The sequence below is a fragment of the Monodelphis domestica genome, chromosome 5 (assembly GCF_027887165.1).
Source record: "Monodelphis domestica isolate mMonDom1 chromosome 5, mMonDom1.pri, whole genome shotgun sequence".
NCBI lineage: Eukaryota > Metazoa > Chordata > Mammalia > Didelphimorphia > Didelphidae > Monodelphis > Monodelphis domestica.
The window spans coordinates 228,302,221-228,322,757 of NC_077231.1; the positions used below are offsets into that span (position 1 = coordinate 228,302,221).

General features: G+C 50.1%; 2 protein-coding genes across 5 annotated transcripts in view; one reads left to right on the forward strand and one right to left on the reverse strand.

The window, feature by feature from the left end:
- The first annotated feature begins 922 nt into the window (after nt 1–922).
- On the forward strand, nt 923–7,643 carry CHPF2 (chondroitin polymerizing factor 2). The gene is made up of 4 exons (XM_001363954.4): nt 923–2,940; nt 3,704–4,268; nt 4,941–5,123; nt 6,187–7,643. Exons 1-4 carry the CDS (start codon nt 2,678–2,680, stop codon nt 7,492–7,494), a joined length of 2,319 nt encoding a protein of 772 aa, XP_001363991.1. The 5' UTR covers nt 923–2,677; the 3' UTR covers nt 7,495–7,643.
- Nucleotides 7,644–7,783: 140 nt separating this feature from the next.
- Nucleotides 7,784–20,537, reverse strand: part of SMARCD3 (SWI/SNF related, matrix associated, actin dependent regulator of chromatin, subfamily d, member 3) — a 55,110-nt gene continuing 42,356 nt past the window's right edge. For all 4 annotated transcript variants that reach the window (XM_056799927.1, XM_007504628.2, XM_056799926.1 and 1 more), the window contains 12 exons: nt 15,209–15,420; nt 13,258–13,300; nt 12,175–12,297; nt 11,568–11,690; nt 11,151–11,246; nt 10,791–10,892; nt 10,361–10,522; nt 9,169–9,266; nt 8,923–9,058; nt 8,501–8,623; nt 8,261–8,362; nt 7,784–7,984 (listed from right to left, as the gene is read on the reverse strand). In XM_056799927.1, the coding sequence (XP_056655905.1) occupies nt 7,931–7,984; nt 8,261–8,362; nt 8,501–8,623; nt 8,923–9,058; nt 9,169–9,266; nt 10,361–10,522; nt 10,791–10,892; nt 11,151–11,246; nt 11,568–11,690; nt 12,175–12,297; nt 13,258–13,300; nt 15,209–15,420 (1,374 nt within the window). In that variant the 3' untranslated portion in view covers nt 7,784–7,930. The remainder of the gene's footprint in view (nt 7,985–8,260; nt 8,363–8,500; nt 8,624–8,922; nt 9,059–9,168; nt 9,267–10,360; nt 10,523–10,790; nt 10,893–11,150; nt 11,247–11,567; nt 11,691–12,174; nt 12,298–13,257; nt 13,301–15,208; nt 15,421–20,537) is intronic.

Sequence of the window (20,537 nt, forward strand, 5' to 3'; positions counted from 1 at the left end):
GGAAGTCTTGCCGCTGCACGTAACAACTGGCATCCCATGCCCCAAGTGCCACAAACTGTGCCTCAGCCTTTGGACTTCAAAGCCACATGAGGGTACACTGTAGATGAAACTGCACAACGACAATTGTCATTCTCGGTCACCGAGAGACTACCACTACTATACTATATACTAAGATGAAAGGAAGGTGAGGGAAGGAAGGAAAGAAGGGAGAGACAGAGACAGAGAGACAAAGAGAGAGAAATATATAGGTTCTCTTCAAGCAGTTATGCCATCCTCGTAGAGCTGCACTGTCCCCGCCAGGGTGCGCTGTCCGAAGCTGTTAGGTTCTTCTTGGGCTCCTGTCCTGATCTGGCGGTCCACGCTGTCCAGCCTAACTACTCAGTTCTTGGCGAGAAGTGGCCATCCCCAAAGCGCCGAGCCGAGCTGTCCTCATCACGCTTCGATGTCCTCAATGGGCTGTATTGTCTCAGTGGAACGGTTCTTTTCTCACGGGGTCTGAACTTTCGTCAAGGCTGTACTGTCCCCACTGGGATACTCTGTCCCTATTTGTCTTTTCTGGACCACGCAGTCCTTGAGGGACGGCCACACCCCTCCCCCCACCTTTTCATGGGCTGCTCTGTCTTTAAGGGGTTGACCTGTCATCCGATAAAGCACTATCCCCCACGGACATACGTTGCTCTCGCTGTCCTCACGGGGTTGAGCTGCCATCTGGAGATACTTTGTTCCCCAGAAGATACAGTATCCTCTCTCCTTGAGGACCGCCTTACCAGGCTGCTACGTCCTCGGGGGATAAACTGTCATCCGCAGGTGCTCTCTTCGGAGATGCGCTGGTCCTGGCGGCCCCGGAGGGGGGCGCTATTCATTCAGGGCTGCACCGTTCCAGCTGGGCCTTTCTGTCCTGTTTGGACATGCGTACTGGGGGCCAGAGACAACTATATTAGAAGGCCGGCGGCCACGGAGCAGGCAGCCGGATGCGGTCACCATAGTGACCGGGGAAGCGGAAGAGGAAGGAGCAAGCTCTGGGGGCTGTGAGGTGGCAGCTGCGGCAGTAGCGGAGCCGGCAAGTCTCCGGAACTTGGGGTTCTGGTTCGTTCGTGTCTTGCTCGGGGGAGTCGGGCTTTGTCATCCTCTAGAACAGCATCAGGTCCTCTCCCTTGTCTGCTGGGGATCTCCCTTCCTTGGGGGGTGTGGAAATTAGACTGCTCCCTCCCCCCCCCCCCCATCCCCTGTCCGGGTCCTTAACTAATCCGAGGCCAAGCTCTCCTCGGGTCTGTGGGTCTGGAGGCCAACCCCCTTCACTTCGGACTCCCTGGGAGGAGGTTTTCTGTCTTCGCCGAAGCCTCTGTTCTGCCTTAGGACTCTCCCTGTCAGGATCCCCTTCCCTTCGCCTCCTTTCCTCTCCCCTCTTAAAAGAAAGAAAGAACTCCGCAACTAGGCTACTTTTGCCTCTGGCGCTCCTTGAAAGAATAGGTTTTAAGCTCTATCCTGGGACAAACCCAGACAGGTCTTTGTCTCTTCTGTGTAGCCTTGAGATTTATCATTGGCTTCTTGGGAAGTAGAACTAAGTTTTCCTTACTTTTGGTGAGTGTACATCTAAAATAGGCTTCCCCTTCCAGGAACATTTAGCAATCCCTTCACCTCCTTTGTTTGCTTTGGTGTTTTACAGTCTTTCTTGGATTCTTTGGTCTAAAGCTGGAAAGGAAACCATCCATTCCAACCCTCTCATTTTACCAATGACAAAACAGGCTCAAGGAGGGGAACACTGCGATTAAGTAGCAAAATCTCTATATATAGGTAGACCGATAAAGGAGCAAGTGATGCAAGGACTACTGGAAGCTGGCTTTTCTGTTTCCCTCAAAGAGGATCTAGGGGAAACTATTCTCTGCTTCTTGCCTTAAGATACCCCAAATTCCAGGGAAATGCCATCACTCACTGGACTTTTTTGAGATGGTGCTCCCTCAGCAAGCTTGCCTACCTCACTCTAGTACCTGTTCTCAAATGTAGACTATTAGGAGATAGCTCTTAGCTACTCTTAATTCGTGGACTACTTTAAGCTACCCTTTCTTTCTCCATATCACATTCTTTCTGGTATCAGATCTGAGCAGTTCAGCAAAGTGAGAATTCTAGGGTATGGCTGATCTAGAATCTAGAACTATGCACAGTAGGCAGATCTGGGTCCAGGCTAAAGTTAGCTCCTGTGGTTGGTAGCTCTTGTTTTGAGGTGCCATGAATCTCACCTCTTATCCTTCTTTCATGTGTTACAGCCACAGCTTGCCCAAGATCAAATTTTTGGGGTTTTGTGGCCTTTACTCCTCCTTTCTATCAGACCCAGGAATTTAGTCTTTTATGTTTTTTGTTTTTTTTAATCTTCTCATCCTGTGATCCCAGAAGTGAAGCCTTGTTGAGCTAACTGCAGGCTTAATTGCTTCTAGTTCAGGAGTTAGGACAGACTAGGCTTGGGGGAACTCTTTTGGAATCTACTTTTCTGTCTTGAACTTCCTTGGGAAATGCTGGACCTGGAAGCACACCTACTCTGCTGTGCTGTATACCATTTTGACTTCCTTATTTAAAGCTTTAAGTTTGCCACTGCTCTAGGCTATATATCCTTTAGCCAAGTTGATCCCTGACACTGTGCCCCTTGTTGGGGGTAGGCATCAGTGTCCCAAGATATACCATCATGAGACTGGGCTCCCTTCTGGCTTTGCTGCGACCAGCACTACCCCTCATCCTAGGACTGTCCTTGGGATGCAGTTTGAGCCTCTTGAGGGTCTCCTGGATCCAGGGTGAGGGTGATGACCCCTGTGTGGAGGCTTTAGGGGAACTTGGAGGGTCACGGAAGCTGGACTCAAGGATCCATCTTGGCCAGAGTGATGAAGACTTCAAGCCCCGGATTGTGCCATACTACAGGGATCCCAATAAGCCATACAAGAAGGTACTCAGGTGAGAGTTGGGCTCTATATAGTCTTTAAGACAACAGATCCTCTACTTTGGTTTTTAAGAGATTAAATTTGTAAGCTCCTTGAAGGCAAGAAGAACATATATGATTTGTGCTCAGTAAACCTTAAAACACAGTGCCAGGGGGCAGTTGGGTGGCTCAGTGGATTGAGAGCCAGGCCCAGAGATGGGAGGTCCTGGGTTCAGATTTGACCTCAGATACTTCCTAGCTATGTGACCCTCCATTGCTTATCCCTTACTTTTTCTGCCTTAGAACCAATCAATACACAGCATTTTTTCTAAGACAGAAATTAAGGGTTTTCAATTAAAAACAAAACAAAAGAAAAAACAGTGCCAGCTAGTCATACTTTTTTTTTTTGGTACAGATCTATATTTCATCAATGTCAGGAATTCCAAATATGAAAACTCCCTCTGATAAAGTAGATCAGCAACTTGTTTTAGTCTTTGAGAGTTGCCTGACGTACTGAGAAATTAACAGATTTACCCATCACACTGCTAGTTTGTATGGAGCAGAATTAAACTTGTCTTCTTGACTCCAAGATCAGTTTTGACTATTATATCAGGCTACATCTCCAATCAGTGAATGGTGAATAGCTCTAATTATTGGGTGCTGATAGAGAGAATCTCTTCTTTCTTCTTTCCTAGCCTAATCCAAAGGTAGTCTAATCTCAAGGACAAACTATCTCAAAAGGGTTCTGGAGAGTTGAGAAGTCGGTCCTTTGACTCTGGTGTGGTGGTCTCTCCACAGGACACGGTATATCCAGACGGAACTGGGCTCTCGTGAACGGCTTCTGGTGGCTGTCCTGACCTCCCGGGCCACACTATCCACATTAGCAGTGGCTGTGAACCGCACCGTGGCCCACCATTTTCCTCGGCTACTGTATTTCACAGGGCAGCGAGGTGCCAGGGCACCAGCGGGGATGCAAGTAGTGTCACATGGGGATGAGCGCCCAGCTTGGCTCATGTCAGAGACCCTTCGCCACCTTCACACTCACTTTGGCGCTGACTATGACTGGTTTTTCGTGATGCAGGATGATACCTATGTCCAGGCCCCTCGCCTGGCTGCACTTGCTGGCCACCTTAGTATTAACCAGGACTTGTACTTGGGTCGGGCTGAGGAGTTCATTGGTGCAGGGGAGCAGGCCCGATACTGTCACGGTGGGTTTGGCTACCTCCTTTCCAGGAGCCTTCTGCTCCGGCTTCGGCCCCACCTGGATGGCTGCCGAGGAGACATCCTCAGTGCCCGTCCTGACGAGTGGCTTGGGCGCTGCCTGATTGACTCCTTGGGCATCGGCTGTGTCTCTCAGCACCAGGTACTGCTCTCCCATAACCTCAGGCTCCAGGAGGCTCGTCAAAGTTTTCTGAGTGATCCTGGTGCCTGATTCAATTGCTTTCCACAGAAGTTGCTGTCCTCACAACCTTTACCTTTAGCAGCTACTTGCATTTTCAGCAAAACCCATTCCTGCCTCAGTTTTCATCAACCTACACTTCCCCCCAATAGTCATACCTCAGAGATATCAAAATTATTAACAGGGGACCCCTGACCAATAGAGATGGGAGTAATGTTGAACAGATGGGAATTTGCTAGACATGGTCTTTACCACAGAGGAGAGCCATCTTTTCCCCTTAATGAACACATCTATTCTTCTCCCGGAAAGAGAGTTAGAGCTACCATTACACATCCAGCTTTCTCCTGGAGAGAGCCAGTTCCTGGATATGTTCCACCCTTCCGGCCCAGAAAGATGGGGATATTATCTGGAGAAATAGGAGGCCCATTTAGTCTCTCCTTTCGGAGATCAGTACAGTGGAACTTTGAATCCCTCCTAGAAAACCAGGGATGAATAATCAAACAGGGAAGGAAGATTTTGGGGGAAGACTCAAAAGGAGCAGTGGAGAAGGCTGCCTCCTTATTGTGGGTTTAGAACGTGGTGGGAATATCTACAAGTTGGATGAAGGAGACATTTATTTCCCTCTGGTCCCTCTAGGGGCAGCAGTACCGATCTTTTGAGTTGGCTAAAAACAGGGACCCTGAGAAGGAGGGAAGCTCTGCATTCCTCAGTGCTTTTGCTGTGCACCCTGTCTCCGATGGGACACTCATGTATCGGCTTCACAAACGCTTCAGTGCCCTAGAGCTGGATCGGGCCTACAGTGAGATAGAGCAGCTGCAGGTGAGTCAGAAAATTAGGGGAGTTTACAAGGTGGGGGCTTTTTGTCACAGTGAAATAAGAGGAAGAGGAATTGAAATGGGTTTACAAGAAAGCATCTGTAGCTGAGCTGAAGCCGTTGGCTAGACTATAACTAAAAAGAAGGTGTTGACTATATGTGTGAGTGAGAGAGAGAGAGAGAGAGAGCGAGAGCAAGAGCAAGAGCGCTAGCTAGCTGCTGGGCAAGCCCAAGGTCTCTTTAAAGATGTGAGGAGTCAAAGGAAGTGCAGGGAGACCTGGATTTGGGAATGCCATGTACTGTGTTGGTGGAAGGCTGGTAGTTCCTCATTATTAAGGAGAGAAGCTTCTGTTCCCATTCTTGGGGGACTTGGGACCTCCAGAGATGTCTGAAAGAAGCAAGGTCCTGAGACCAGATGTAGTAGGTTAATGTACAGCTGTGGGTCAGGTGGTGGAAATCATAGTAGGCTAAGGAGACAGTAAGGGTGAGAACTCAGAACAGGGCTTGGCTGTGACAGGGATATGTTATTGGGCTTGGGCAAGAGGGAGAAAAGGTTGTTATAGTTGATTCCTCTAGTGCTTATAATTTCTATATTATAATTACTTTTTGGTACAGGTACTTCTATCATCTGACTTTTTTAAAAAATTGTTTTTTAATCCCTTGCCTTCTGTCTTAGACTCAGTACTGTGTATGTTAAGAGTGGTAAGGGCTAGGCAATGGGGGTTAAGTGACTTGCCCAGGGTCACACAGCTAGGATGTGTCTGAGGCCAGATTTGAACCCAGGGCTTCCATCTCTGGGCCTGGCTCTCAATCCATGGAGCCACCCAGCTGCCCCCTATCATCCACTCAATTCAGTGAAGTAGAGACTAGTCATATTATCACATTTTACTGATGGGGGTGGGGGTGGGGGAATGTTACATGATTGGTCCAAGTTCCTGAGGCTAGTGAATGGTAGAGTCAGGCCTGAAACTCGGGCTCCTGACTGAGGCCAGAAGATTTGAGCTTAGAAAGTCCTGGCTGTCTAAGGCCCTGAATCAGGCTTTGACAGGTTATGGTCTTTCTCCCCAGGCACAGATCCGAAACCTGACAGTGCTGACCCCAGAGGGAGAAGCAGGCTTGAGCTGGCCAGTGGGGCTCCCTGCCCCTTTCACTCCTCGGTCCCGTTTTGAGGTGCTAGGCTGGGATTATTTCACAGAGCAGCACATCTTCTCCTGTACAGATGGGGCCCCCAAATGTCCACTCCGGGGGGCCAGCAGGGCAGATGTGGGGGATGCTGTGGAGACAGCTCTGGAGCAGTTGAATAGGCGCTATCAGCCCCGTCTACGCTTCCGCAAACAGCGGCTCCTCAATGGTTACCGACGCTTTGACCCAGCCCGAGGCATGGAGTACACGCTGGACCTTCTTTTGGAGGCTGTGACCCAGCGTGGGCACCGTCGAGCCCTAGCACGAAGAGTCAGTTTACTTCGGCCCCTGAGCCGCGTGGAAATCTTACCTATGCCTTATGTCACTGAGGCCACAAGGGTACAGCTAGTGCTTCCACTGCTGCCTACAGAGGCCGCTGCTGCCCCTGCCTTCCTGGAGGCCTTTGCGGCTGGTGTCCTGGAGCCAAGGGAACATGCTTTACTGACCCTTCTGCTGGTCTACGGGCCACGGGAGGGTGGTCGAGGGGCCCCAGACCCCTTTGCAGGGGTGAAGGCATCTGCCACTGAGCTAGAGCGCAGGCATCCTGGGACGCGACTGGCCTGGCTCGCTGTGCGAGCTGAGGCACCCTCCCAGGTGCGGCTCATGGACGTCGTCTCAAAAAAGCACCCGGTAGATACACTCTTCTTCCTGACTACTGTCTGGACGAGGCCGGGGCCTGATGTTCTCAACCGTTGCCGCATGAATGCCATCTCAGGCTGGCAGGCTTTCTTCCCTGTTCACTTCCAGGAGTTCAACCCTGTGTTGGCCCCAGTGAAGTCACCCCCGGGACCCCCTGGGGCTGGCCCTGATCCACCCTCCCCTGCCGGTCCGGACCAGCCTCGGGGGGCCTCTGCTGGGGGCCGCTTTGATCGGCAGGCCTCTTCGGAGGGCTGTTTCTACAATGCTGACTACTTAGCAGCTCGAGCCCGGCTGGCCGGGGAACTGGCTGGACAGGAAGAAGAAGAAGCCCTTGAGGGGTTAGAGGTGCTAGATGTTTTTCTACGATTCTCAGGACTGCACCTTTTTCGTGCAGTTGAGCCGGGCCTGGTGCAGAGGTTCTCCCTTCGGGATTGCAGCCCCCGGCTTAGTGAGGAGCTCTACCACCGCTGTAGGCTCAGTAATCTGGAGGGACTGGGGAGCCGGGCTCAGCTCGCTATGGCTCTCTTTGAACAAGAGCAGGCCAACAGTACCTAATCTACTTCTCTGTACACTGGTACTTCCTCACCTTCCCTTTGCTGCCTTTGCCCCAGGAAGGGTGAGGCAAGATGGACATAGACAGATGGAGAAATTGTTACTGTATTTTTTTTTAAATGAGAAAATGTTATTAAAACTTTCTTCTGCCAGATTATTGCTAGTTCTGGAGGCAGGGCTTGGAGAAAGGAGAGAAGCATGGGAGGGGAAAGGAATGGGAAACTATCCTTCCCAATGAGGTCACCATCTTTGCCTCTTACACCTTCCCAGTTCCCAATAACTACACAGTTACTGGTAGCTGAATGACCTTTAATCTGGTCCCCCCAGCCCCACATGGAAAATGTCTGAGGAGTGATGTTACAGCCCAGGAGGAGGTCCCTGGGGGGCAGAGGACCTGGCCCTGGAGGTCCATGATGGTGTCCGGTCCAGGGAGGTGTCCCTAGGTGTTGCGTACACCCAGGGATTGCTCCAGTTCCTGCCTGCGCTGCTGGATCTGCAGAAAGGAAGAGTACTACTGGGTATAGCACCCCTGGGGAGGGAAGAGCCCACCCATAAGTCCTCAGGCCACCTTACTTGGGAGGAAATTCTGGGAGCAAGTTTCCTGTGTTTGGGTTGGGAGCAGGGAAAGTACACTTTGGGGCACTTGAGGGGAGATTTTTCCAGGGGGATTCTCCTCATTGAAGAAGCAATAAAAAATAAAGACATGACCTGCCTTGGAAGGGAGGGCATAGGGAGAGGAAAGTGTTCGTGGTTGGAACTGCTGCAGTACCTTGCAGTAGAAATAGCGGCTGACAGCTTCCTGGGACCAGGGCTGGTGGTAGAACTCTGCCCGACGTTCCTCTTCAGGATTTCCTGCTACATCTGTCATTACCTGGAGAGAACACAGGAGTCAACCCTTCGACCCAGAACCTCTCTCTTTTTACCAGCTTTCCTAACAACATCTATCCGAATCTCCCTCATTCCCTCCACTTAACAATTTCTGAACTTTTCCTGCTCCCCACTTTCTTACTTTAAGGTCCCGACTCTGGGAGCGGAGCAGGTCTTGGACATAGCCTTTGGGGTCTCTGGAGAAACTCAGCATGAAGTCCCTCTGAATTTTGAGCTGGTTTATAGACTCAATCGTCTCATGGATCTGGAAGCAGAAATACAGGAGCTAGACTCTTATTCTGAACCTGTCTCCATGGCAGTTGTGGGAAAGGGGCTGAATGGGATGTGGCATGATTCTCCACTGATTCAGAAGGCAAATCCTAAATATCCTTTAACACTTCTGAAGCCGTCAGGGTGAAGAGGAGTAGTATGGGAAGATACTGAGATTCCAGCAAGAAAGGGAAAAAGCTGTAATGGTGTCATGGTCTACTCCAGAACATTCATTTTATACCTGCATTTTGTTCTCTGGGTTATACTTAATACACCTCTGGGTACCAAACTGACCTTACTGTCCAGGGCACTGATCTCCTGTTGGTTGGCTGTGGACAGAAGGAAGCTGCTCATCTGACCCTTCAGTGGCTCCTCCACTTCCACGTCAATGTCATAGCACGCTGTCTTCTTCTGGTCTGACGGGTCCACACTACCAGGGGAGAAAGGCTACCCTTAGATTCCAGGGCCCACAGGCCAAAGGGCTCAGTGGCAAGGTAGGGAAAGACCAAAAATTGGAGGCAGAGAGAGGGAGAGGCTCACCTGATGACATGGTTGATCACAATAGGGTCTGGGGGCAGTAGCAGGGCTGTGAGGCGCTGGGGGATTTCAGAAAATTTCAGCCGGGGACAGTCAAAGATCTGGAAGAGGTAAAAGGGATAGGAAAGCTTTCACCCTTCTGTGCTTGAGAATGTTGGGGCTCTCATTTCAATTTTCCAACTCCAGAAAAGTACCCTTATGGAGGCTGAGCCCAGCCATCATTACTCAGTGGAAATGGGAATATGGTAAGATGATTAAAGAGTGCCCCTCTGAGATTACCTTCTGAAGCTATTTAGTAATACTCTCATCTCTCACATATAGAGAGAGTTCTTTTTATTTTTCAAATGCTTTTTACATGTATTATATATGTATATGTAGATACACATGTATATTTTAAACCCTTACCTTCCATCTTAGAATCAATACTGTGTATTGGCTCCAAGGCAGAAGAGTGGTAAGGGTTAGGCAATGGGGGTCAAGTGACTTGCCCAGGGTCACACAATCAGGAAGTGTATGACGCCAGATTTGAACCTAGGACCTTGCATCTCTAGGCCTGACTTGATTCACTGAAACATCTAGCTGCCCCCATTATATATTTTCACAATAGTCTTATGTGGTAGTTGAGGCTGGCATTATCTCTATTTCAAAAATAAAGAAAATTAGGCTTCAAGCAGAAGTTGAGGAATCTGTTCAAGGTCACACACATTTTGGGGCTAGAAATGGCTAAGGATGGTTAGAAATAGGACTCCTGACTCCTAACTCCAGAGAAGCTGAGCTTCTAAAAGCTAGAACGTTGGAGGGCTTAATATCTGGCTGAGGACCCTGAGACAGATGGTTTGACTCTGTCCACAAAGGCACTTAGTGGGGAAGTTGAGATAAGAACCCAGTTTTCTTGTTCCTGATTTATTGTTCCTTCCTCTACACATGTGACCTCCAGTGAATATATACTTCTTGCCTTCCATGAAGCTTAAATGGAGCCTGCATGTGGTAGGAGTTCAATAAATAGCCATCAAGTTATTGAACAATTTCATTCAATGCTCCGTGCCCTTGGGCAGGAGTGAGGAAAGAGAGGTAGTATCCCCATTTGAAAGAGGAAACTGAGATTCAAGAGAGTTTTAGGTTCGAGTTACCTGACTGGAAGTCTTTGCCCCTACTGGTGGCTTCCCCAGATCCCTGGATTTAGGGGAGAGGTTACCTGTTGGAAGTACTTGTCCCCATTGATGTACTCCTTGTCATGGGAATCCTGCAGCCGATTCGTTTTTACGTATTGCCACAGGGCCTGCACGATGGCTGATCGGCTCTGGGTGTGAAGCCCCAGCAATCGGGCCAGGCGAGGGTCCAGTTTGAACTGGGGAGGCTGTGGGAACAGGTGCCCAGCTGGGTAAAGGGATGTGAACTGGCAAGCATTTGAGAACGTTGGGCTTTGGGGAAAGGGCTCTTCTGACGTATCCCAAAGGAAGGAACTCAGGAAAGGAAGAGAGGATTTCCAGGGGGCCCAACCCAGAGGCCTAAGGGGAGCCTGTTTCTGAGAGAAAAGTCACTGGGGACCTTTCTCAGGCTTCTTCCCAAAGGATAAGGGCACCCATGTAGTTTGGGGCATGAGGAGGGCAGGAGGAAACACGTACCTGGTAGTCCAACATAAGGAGTAAGGTGCAGCGCACACTCAGGTCTCCTGGCCTCTTTACCTGGAATCCATCTGTCTCCTGTGTTGTGGGTGTCCGGTGCCACTGTCCAGGAGAAGAAGAGCTAGGTCACTGCCTCAGACCTGCCTGAACCTGGGGTGACTCGGGGCTCCAGGATGCCATTCCCTAGTCTGAATGCTAAGATAGTGAGGAAGCGTTGGGGATCTGTCTGTAAGCTGTGAGTACTTAATAAATGTGTGCTACAATTAGCCCCTTTCGGGCTCCATGTGGAGAAGGTAGACTTGGGGGAGCATCACCACACATTCTTGCTATATGAATAAATGAATGAACAGGACTGCTCACCTCCACCAGGTGGTTGTCTGGGCCATAGAGGTCTTTGTCCAGCTCAATAACCAAACTCTTAAAGAAGGAAGAGAACTTCCGCTTCTGCTTGCTGGGCTGTGGGAGCAGAACAGGGGCCGTGGGGGCAAAACAGGGGCCATGGGGGGTAGAATAAGGCTGGGCTGGGAGCAGGCAGGGGGAGGGGCTATCAGGAAGAAATCCATGAGGGCAGGATGGGGCAGCATGAGCAGATGCAGCCGCCCCCTTTCTCCCCCTCTGCATCAGCACCCCAACTCTCCACATCTCCCCACTCCATCCCATTGCCTTGTCCTGGTCCCTGACACCCGGCACAAATGCAGCGGCCACATCTCTCCAAGCAAGTCCATCCTAGCCTCGACCCCTCCCTGGACCCGTGGAGAGACCTGGGCCAGGACGTACATCATCCAGCAGTTTCCCTTCCACCCGCAGTTCCCAGGATGCAATGCTGCCATCAGAGTCCTCGGCATCTGGCTTTGCTGGGTTGAACGTGTTGGAGATGTAGAGCCGAAGCTTCCGCTTTTGCTGTAGGAGAAAATGACAGGCCGGCCACTGAGCTATCAGGGAAGACTGATCCTGGAGGCTGATGGCCAACATCTTCCTCTTTGAGGAGGGGACCCTATGGCCGGCTACCCTTGAGCTGATGCTACACTATCCTGAAGGCAGTTATCACCCCCCAAAGCAGAGAATGGTGAACATTCATAAACAGCCTTTTAAAGTTGGCAAAACACACTACAAAAGAGCTCCTGTAAGCCTTTCTAAGGGTCCTAGAAATGAAGGCTCCAGCATAATCCCATCTTACATGGAGTCCAAGCTGAGATACTAAGTAACTTGCTTGTGGACACACAGCTAGTAAGTGTGAGGAGGTGGGATAGGAATCCGGACCTCTCCATCCTCATCCAGTGCCTTCCACCACAACATTGCTGCTTCCTTGTCCATATCCTCTGGGGTCCTGATCCCATGGCCCAAGGGCCCAGCCCTGTGGGGCCCACTCCCAACCCGGAGGCACCTTCATTGGCCTCTTCAGGGCTTCTTGGATGTCCACTCGCTTCCTCATGATGGTCTGGTCCAGCTTCCTCTCAAAGGCCAGCAGGTCCATGTAAGCTTGGGACTCGGGTACCAGCTCTCGGATCTGGAGGGAAGGGCAGAGAATCAGGAGCTTTGACAAAGCTGGACCATGAAACACAGGGATATCTTGTCCTTCCCGAACTCTGGAGTTAGAGAATGCCTAAACTCTGGAAGTGGAACTGAGGAGCAGGGAGAGTCAATATCCAGTGAACGTTATCTCTGCTGGAAAAGACTTCACTGATTAGGGAAGAGAGACCCTAGAAGGAAACCCATCCATTCTGGCAGTAGGAAAGGTGGGAGCAGCTGGCTGACTGAAGGAGAAAGGAGAGAGCTGCCCACTTTCCCCTGTACCTTAGTCACCAAACCACAGAAGCTTGGAGTTCTAGTGAGACCTGATGGCTTTCTAGTGGTCCCTGTGAGGCTGGGGGACTCTTGGGTCCTCGAGAGCCCAGGGAGCCAGCAATCATAGTTTAGGTGCCACGGGGTCAGACTCTGTTCTTAAAGTACACAAACTGTTGGCATTTGGGTGACCTGGTCGTCATGGCCGCCTCCTGCCCTTCACCCCAAACAGTGGGACAATCACAGCCTGCTGGGTACCCTGTCCCTATATGCTCTGTGCCAGCCTAGGCATCTGTCCCTCTGCCCATTTTCTATTCCCCTTAGCCCTACCCCCAAAGCTTCTGTACCCCTTTTACTCCCAGTCTCTATTTACTCCCAGTCTCTATCTCTGGACCCCTCCACTTCGCTTCACTGAAGACTTCCCTCCCCCCAGCTCCAGTCAGCATTCTGGCCCCTCACATCCCAGCGCCTTTCCTCTATCCCCCTCCCCCTCCCCTTCCCAACCCGCTGGCCTGGGGAGCCTCACTTCTTAATTAGCTTTTTAAGAGAAAAAGTGAAAGTGACTGTGACGAAGAAGCTCTGGCCCTGAGGGAGGAGGGGGAGGTATCTTGGTGGGGGGAGCAGCAGAGGAGGGGAGCAGAAAGGGAGGGGGGCAGGCAGGGGGGCTGCCGTGAAAGGCACTCACCCTTTGAGGGAGGATTTTGTCAGCCATCTTCCTCCTCTTGGCACTGTACATTTTTTAAAGAAAAAACCAGGTTACCATGGCGACAGATCTGGGAGTAACGAGGCCACCTGCTAAATTATCCCGACATCTCCGCCCGCCCGGCTGGGGTTCCCACAGCCTGCCCGCTCGCCTGAGGGGCTAATCGGTCAGGCAGTGGGGCTGGGGCTGTGTCCTTCCCAGGGGGACCCTGGGCTGACCCTAGTGGCTCTCTAGGCTCAGAAGCCCCTTCCCTCCCTCTCACCAAATCCACCAGGCTAGGGAGGATCGGGAACAACTTGGACTTGGGGGAGAAGGAGAGGGAGTGGTATTCAAAGGTCTGGTTGGCTGGGATTTTGCGGGAAGCCTGGACTGGAGAGAAGACCAAGGATGGGGGCAGGGCAAAGTGGTGGAGTTCAAGACAATAAACTCCAGGGTGATCGGGTTAACTTCGGGGAGGAGAGGCCGGCCAGCAGCCCAAACTAAGGGGAAGGGAGGCTGCTCTCCTGGTCACTGGAGACAAGGGCAGGATGTGCACAACCAGGAAGAGAGGGCTGACCCAGGGCAGTCATGCCTAGCTTCCTCGCATGCCCCTGGCAGGGGCACCACTTACTATCCCATGTGGTGAGGTTGGCTGGGGCTGGCAACTGGGGACTAAGGGATCGAGGCTGGCTTGGGGCTGGGGGCAAAGACATGAACCCTCTCTTCTAAGGCCCCTGCCTCTGGCTCCCAATGGGATGAAGTGACCTCGAAGGTCCCGTCCAACTACAAATTTGACACCAGAGGATGCCTCCTCAACCTGGGCTGGGGAAGTCCAAGGCTGATTTGAGCACATGGGGGGGGAACAATAGCTCCACACTGCCCCCTGTGGTGTTTGGTCCCATTGTCGGGGCTCTGTTCAACCTCACTCCCCACCCCATTATCCTACCCAAAATGGGGGGGGGCATCCTGCATCACAGGTATACCTCACTCTAAGCTAACTCACTCTGTGAAAGATCCAGGTCTGCATGAGATAAATTAGGGATGGGCTATGCTGTTTTGGCCAGAACAGTTTGCTTTGCCAAAATATTTGCCATGAGATTCTTTTGGAATCACAGGATTAAAAGGAGGAAGGGACCTTGGAGGTCATTTAGTGAATTCCTTCATTTGGCAGATATGGAAACTGAGGCTTTACAGAACGGATCTAACAATGTTCTAAAATAGGATTCAACCGAATATTAATGATAATTTGCAAAAATTCTAATTATACCCTTTTTAAAGAATTCCTCTGTGCAAAGTAAGACTTTCATGTTTCACTAACAACCAGAGACCTAAAGGGAGTCTTGCTGGTTAGATGCCAGTTAAGATGAGAAGTAACCACTGGGGCATTTGCAGCCCAAACTGTGGCAGGGAGGAAGCTCATCTTCCTGGGGCTGGGCTGGACCAAGAGGACATGGAATCATGCCTGCCCAGGTAGGCAGGGTGTGCCTCCTGTGGCCTCTAAGACCCTCCCAGGGCTATAACCAACTGAGCCACCACCCCTAAAAGATGGTAGAGAACTAACAGAGCAAATTATACAGGGGCTGAGAGCCAAGTGGACAGTAATGATGGGAAGTTTGGGGAGAGTGGGTAGGAAACAAGGTAGGAGGAGGGTAAGAAGAGGCATGTAGGGGAATGCAGGGGAAGAGGCAGAAGCTGCATATGCCATAACTTCATAAGTGAACTTCTGTGGAAGAAAAATGGGGAAAGCCAAAGGCAAAAGCCCAAAGGGAAGCTCTTGACCCTCTCTTTCACCTATTTAAATCCACCTAGATGGGGGGGGGGGTGCGGGGACATATTCTCCCTCTGGATTATTCCTTCCCAGCTAGAAACATTGCCCCTAAGGCTAGCTATTCCCAAAGCCAGTCACTTTCCTCCTCCCTCCTTCCCTCCACTTGCAGGTAGCTTTCTCACTCACCTGCGGCTCCTGGTAGGGGCTGTGGGCACTGGCTGGCCCTGACTCTGCGCCTGGCTCTGCCCGGGTGGGGGTGCTGCTCGCTTGCGGGCTGGCTCCATTCCGGCCGGGGCCAGGCCAGGCCGCACGGCGGGGCTGCCCATGTACGGGGAACCCGGGGGACCCATGGGCGCCCCCTGATGGGGCATCCGGGCTCCAGACGGCATCCCGGGGCGCTGGGTTGGGGAGCAGGGTAGGGGGGAAAGGGGAGCAAAGCAGAGACATGGCGAGCCAGTCAGACTGTAGCACTTGGCCTTTGACTCCATGCTCCAGAGATCGTACCTGGAGGCTCAAAGCCCATTTGAGATTTAAACCTATAATTTGGTCACATCAACGTCTGGATATACCCAACAGTACCAGTCCTTCCCACCCACCTCCCAAATGCCTTCAGAAGTCCAAGACCTCTCGGCTACGACCCTGAGCTGTCTAGGCTGCTAGCAATGAAAAGGCATGAGGGGAACAGGAGGGCAGGGACAGAGAAGGAGGAGAAGTACCAGGCTATGGAATATGCTCTATTTTAGGGCAGTTCATTCTCACAAAAAGAAGTTAGATGCTACCTAGGCTGATGCTGAGGGTCCTGGCCCTCACTATGGGTCCTGGCCAACTAGAATTCCACAAGACTAAATAATAATAGGGGCAGTGCTCTAGCCACTGCCTGGAGTCAGGAAGGTTTAAGTCTGGTCTCAGTTACTCTCTAGCTGTGAGACCTCGGGCAAGTCACTTAACCCCAATTGCTTGGCCCTTGCCATTATTCTTCTGTCTTAGAACTAATACTAAGAAGATAAGGGTTAAAAAAAAAGAGTAAATAATAATTGTGCCCAAACTTTTTTCATGCTCATAATTCTAACAACCAATACAGTGCTTTGCATGTTGGTCAGGACATGTAACATCCTTAGAGAGTTGCCTAGGGTACTGAAGTACTTAAATCACTTGCTTATGATCTTGCCGTCGATATGTGTTGGAGGGAAGAGTTGAATCCAGGACTTACTGGGCCAGAGACCAGTTGTCTATTTATCATGCCACTCTCTCACCAATAAATACTTCAAGGATCTATGATCATGTGGGCACTCTCTCACCAATGCAGAGCCTAGTCCTTAATTTGTTTTAGAAGACATCAATGAGTTGCTATGGCAGCCAACGCTCTGACAATGAACTCTGCACTTAGTCCGGTCATGTTCATATGGCAAGTGCACTGTCAATCACTGTCCCCTTACCCAAAGTCCCTCCAGCTTAACAGGCCATATCAGCACTTGTACTTTGCTGACACTGTTTTCAAGACCCAGGGTCACCTCTGTAGCATAATGATGCATCATAGTGGAACTTCTGGGCAGGTTGTACATGAATAGGAATGCAATAAATTTTCGCCCAAGGAAGGGATCTCCTAAGATCCTGACAATAACCCTATGCCATTAGTAGGGAAAGTATTATCATGCCCATTTGACAAACAAGAAAGTGAGGATCAAAGAGTTGTAGTGATTTGCTTGAGGTCATAAAGTTATAGAATGTTAGGGCTGGAAGAGATAGATCACCTACTGAGAGATTTCAAGGAGTGTATGAACTTAGATGGGAAAAATTACATCTTTATTTCTATATAATCTGTTTCCCGTGTAAACTCGTGTGTTTTATTTTATGCATTTAAGAACATTCTGAGAAGGGGTCCATAGGATTTACAGACTGCCAAAGATGCCCAGGTCACAAAAAAGGTTAAAATGCCCTTGATCTAGTTCAACTCCCCATTTCATAGAGAAGAAAGCTAAAGGTTATACAGCCAGTTGATAGCAGTCAGATTAGAGACCCTAAGCTATGCCTCCCACCTCTAGAGTGTCTTTAGAGCATGCTGCCTTTCTAAGATTAGGGGCTAGATTCCTGGGGCTCAATCTATTCAATCAATTTCTCTCTTCCCTATCTAACTTCACCTCTTAATTTCCCATTTCCTAACCCCATCTAAATAAAAGGACTGCTTTTTTAGAGCAGATGGGGACCCTGGACCTGTTCTGTCTGTCCTTGGTAGATACAAGGAAGGAATGTAGGTAGTTCCTGAAGTATTACAAAGTAATTGGATGGAGGAGTCTGGTCAAATCATTAGAAAGCTTTTTGGTTGGCTGAGTTGAGGATTAGAAGAGTAGATGAATGAGTGGATACAGAAAATGCAGGTGGGTCAATTCCAAAACTGGCTTTGATGCAAGCCATGGCACCCTCACCTAAGGCTATGAGGAAAGTATGATACTATGTTCAGGGGCTCTTGGCAGAGAAGAAATCAGGGGCCAGGGTAGACCTGGGGAATTTTAGTTAAGGATTAGGCTAGAAAGCTTAGGTGCCACTCAGTCTGGGACTGGGTAGATTTCTTTTACATATACTTCTAATTACCTTGCCCTAGTATATTATTTTTGAATTTGTACATTCTCTTTTCTTTTGTAAATAAATCCTAGGAAATGTACTCATGTGGTCTAGAAAGGATAGAAGGGAAAGGGGGAAATGGGTAGCATGATGACTGTATCAGATGAAGGAGGCCAGATAATTAAGGACTGGATATGGCAGCTGTCCAAATCCAAGAAACTAAGTCAGCTTAGTGAGGTAAGAAGGTTAGAAAGCCCAGTGCCTTTTGATTGGGGTCAGTGATTAGAGAAGTTTAGGAAATAGTGAAAGGTAGAAGCCCTAAGATTGAATGTAAGTTTCCTGAACTCCTTCCAAATGGAGGAGCTGATGTCCTTGGAAGCTGTCTGAGAATCAGATCAATCTAGTAGCCAAGACTGGATCCTAAACAGCATGCTTCCTACCTGGATGCCTCATCCAACAGTATTTCCAGGTCTCTATTGGACATTGTCCTTGCTCTTTGGCTTCTAATCATTTGACTCAAATCTCCACTCCTCTACTTTCTGAATCTCTACATTCCACATGATGCTCTGCTCTAATCCTGATCTGTGTTCTGAGAGAAGTGGAGACCAGCAGTCTTCTTTTGAATATCCTGGAGGATAGGAGATGGGGTCTTGTTGGGTTTCCCATTTCTTTTCTCATCTAGGTATGGTGGAAGATAGTATCCAAGACAGAGACAAGATCAGAGGTGGGATTAGGGTGATTAAGCATGTTGGGTCAAAGAAAGAGAGAAGCAGGCTCTGTAAAAGCAGCAGAGAAAGTCTTGACTTTGCTCATTTTCACCTTTCTTTGGACCACTCTTTGAAAAGGCTGGGACGGATGATGGGGGACTATAGTTCCAATCTGTCCAGTTCTTCTTGACTTCCTCAATAGGTTCTAGGATCCCCCCACCTCTTCATATTCCCTCAGACTCCCCACCCCCATCCCAACTCAATCAAGTCCTGCCACTCAAGTGAGTCAGGGGTCAGAGGGGCCTTGGAGAAGGAGATGAGGCAGAAATCAGCATCCCTGTCCCTGGGTGGTCAGATGACATGCAAATGAGATGCAAATGAGAGAATGAAGTGATCCACATGCTCATTAACCCCAATTGTCCAGGCCCTAGAAAAAGGGTTGGGGGAGGGAGGAGAGGGGAGCAAGGGAATCCAGGGACTACAAAGAGGGAAAAGAGATAGTCTGGGTCACAGAAGAGAGAGGGAGGTTAAGGATTCTTTGCACCTGTCATCTCATGAAATTACCCGTTCTAGCCTGAGTTCTCTCCTCCCAGAAGTACAGCTGCCTTTGAGTCACAAGGAGGAGCCTATATAGTCAGCTTGATGCCCCCAGAGCAGCCAACTCTCCGGTGCCCCAGAATATTCCTAACCCTAATCTCCCCTCCCCCTACTTGAGGCCAGCTGTCTCTGCCCATCTCCCCTAAGGCCAAGACACTAAAAGGACTCAGTATAAGAGAATCTTGAAGGGAGAAAGGGAGGGCAGTCACTTCCCCACAACAGACCCTCTTTCTCTAGTCTTATTCTCCCTTTCCCCCCTCCCTTAGGCTCCTGGGAAGCCCTGTTGGTCCTGTCACTCACACTTTTGAGGTGGGTTGCTTGGTCATGGATATTCAGAGTAAATCCTTCTTGGAGCCTCAGATTCCCCTTCCCTCCCCACAGAGCAGCCTCACACAGGGTTGCCTGGGCTCTGTGGAGGGAGGTGAGACAGGGCACTGGGCAACACCCTTGAAACTCACAGCATGGCTGAGATTTAATGCTATAAGTTGGTCACACCATTCCCTGGTTAGACACTTTAATCACACCTCTCATACCCATTTTGTCAAAGGTGCTTCATTTGGAAATGGGCTTAAGGCTTAGTATTCTATGGGGGTTTCCCCTGTGACTTTCTTTCAAATACCCTGTGGGTAAGCAGCTCCAGAAGTAGAAAAACGGAGAAGTCAAGCTCAGCAACTACCCAGACCCCTTCACCACTTGGCAAAGCTATTCATTCCTATTCCCCCTTTGCCAGGGGATCTCCTTAGCCCCCTAAAGAATTGGGTAGCCCCAGATCTCCTCCCCAAGGCGCCAAAGATTCTGTAGAATCTGCTTAGATTCTGAAGAATTTGCCATGCCCTAAAAGGGGATTCCCACTGGGGGCAGATCCCAAATTTGATCTTTTAAATCAATTTCCTTTCAGAAATGAGGGGACCTGAATACACCTCCCCCTCTCATGGCTATTACCTATTCCCCACAAGGGGATACCATCCATGCCCCCTCCATGAGTCATTTCCATCAGCTCCCATATTGTTGGACTCCCCTCATATACACATCTTCTATTGACTCGGTTCTCTACCCCACATCCCCCAGCATTCGCTATCCTGTTTGAAGTCTCATTCCTTCAGAGGTCTACTCTTGTCTTTTGGAGATTCTATCTTCCCTCCTCCTGCTCCTGCCATCTCAGCTTCCCCTCTGGATGGTGACTCTGATCTCACTCCTCTGGGTCCCAAGAATCATTCCCCATAGGCCCCACCTCTTCACACCTTTGAGGCTCTGGGAACAGCTTTCATTCTGTTAAGAGAACTCTCAAACCTCAAACAGCTTCAAATCTCCAAAGGAAGGCTTCCAAAGTATGAGGGCTCTCCCTGTCGACAGGGACAGGGGGCTCCAGGAGCTCTCCCACCACCTCCCTCTCATCAAGAATCTGAGGTTGCCCAGGCCTAGCTTGGCCACCTCTTTGGGTGCTGGGAATTTCTCCCGATCACAGCTCCCTCAAAGTCACCTGCTCCTCACTCCCAAGTCCCAGGAGTGAGTGAGACCCAATGGGGATGTCCTAGCTCCGACAACCCTATTTTCTCCGGGGTTCCAGGAGGGAGAGAGTGGTCAGAGTTATTGACTAAGTTCGGAGACACAGAGGGGATGCCTCTACCTGAGGCTGTCCCCAGATCTTCTTC

Bases quoted from the DNA above. Each gene is read 5' to 3' on its own strand.
- CHPF2 (XM_001363954.4), top strand. From the start codon at position 2,678: ATGAGACTGGGCTCCCTTCTGGCTTTGCTGCGACCAGCACTACCCCTC. The intron at 2,941-3,703 runs GTGAGAGTTGGG...GTCTCTCCACAG, and splicing joins CCATACAAGAAGGTACTCAG to GACACGGTATATCCAGACGG. The intron at 5,124-6,186 runs GTGAGTCAGAAA...CTTTCTCCCCAG, and splicing joins GTGAGATAGAGCAGCTGCAG to GCACAGATCCGAAACCTGAC.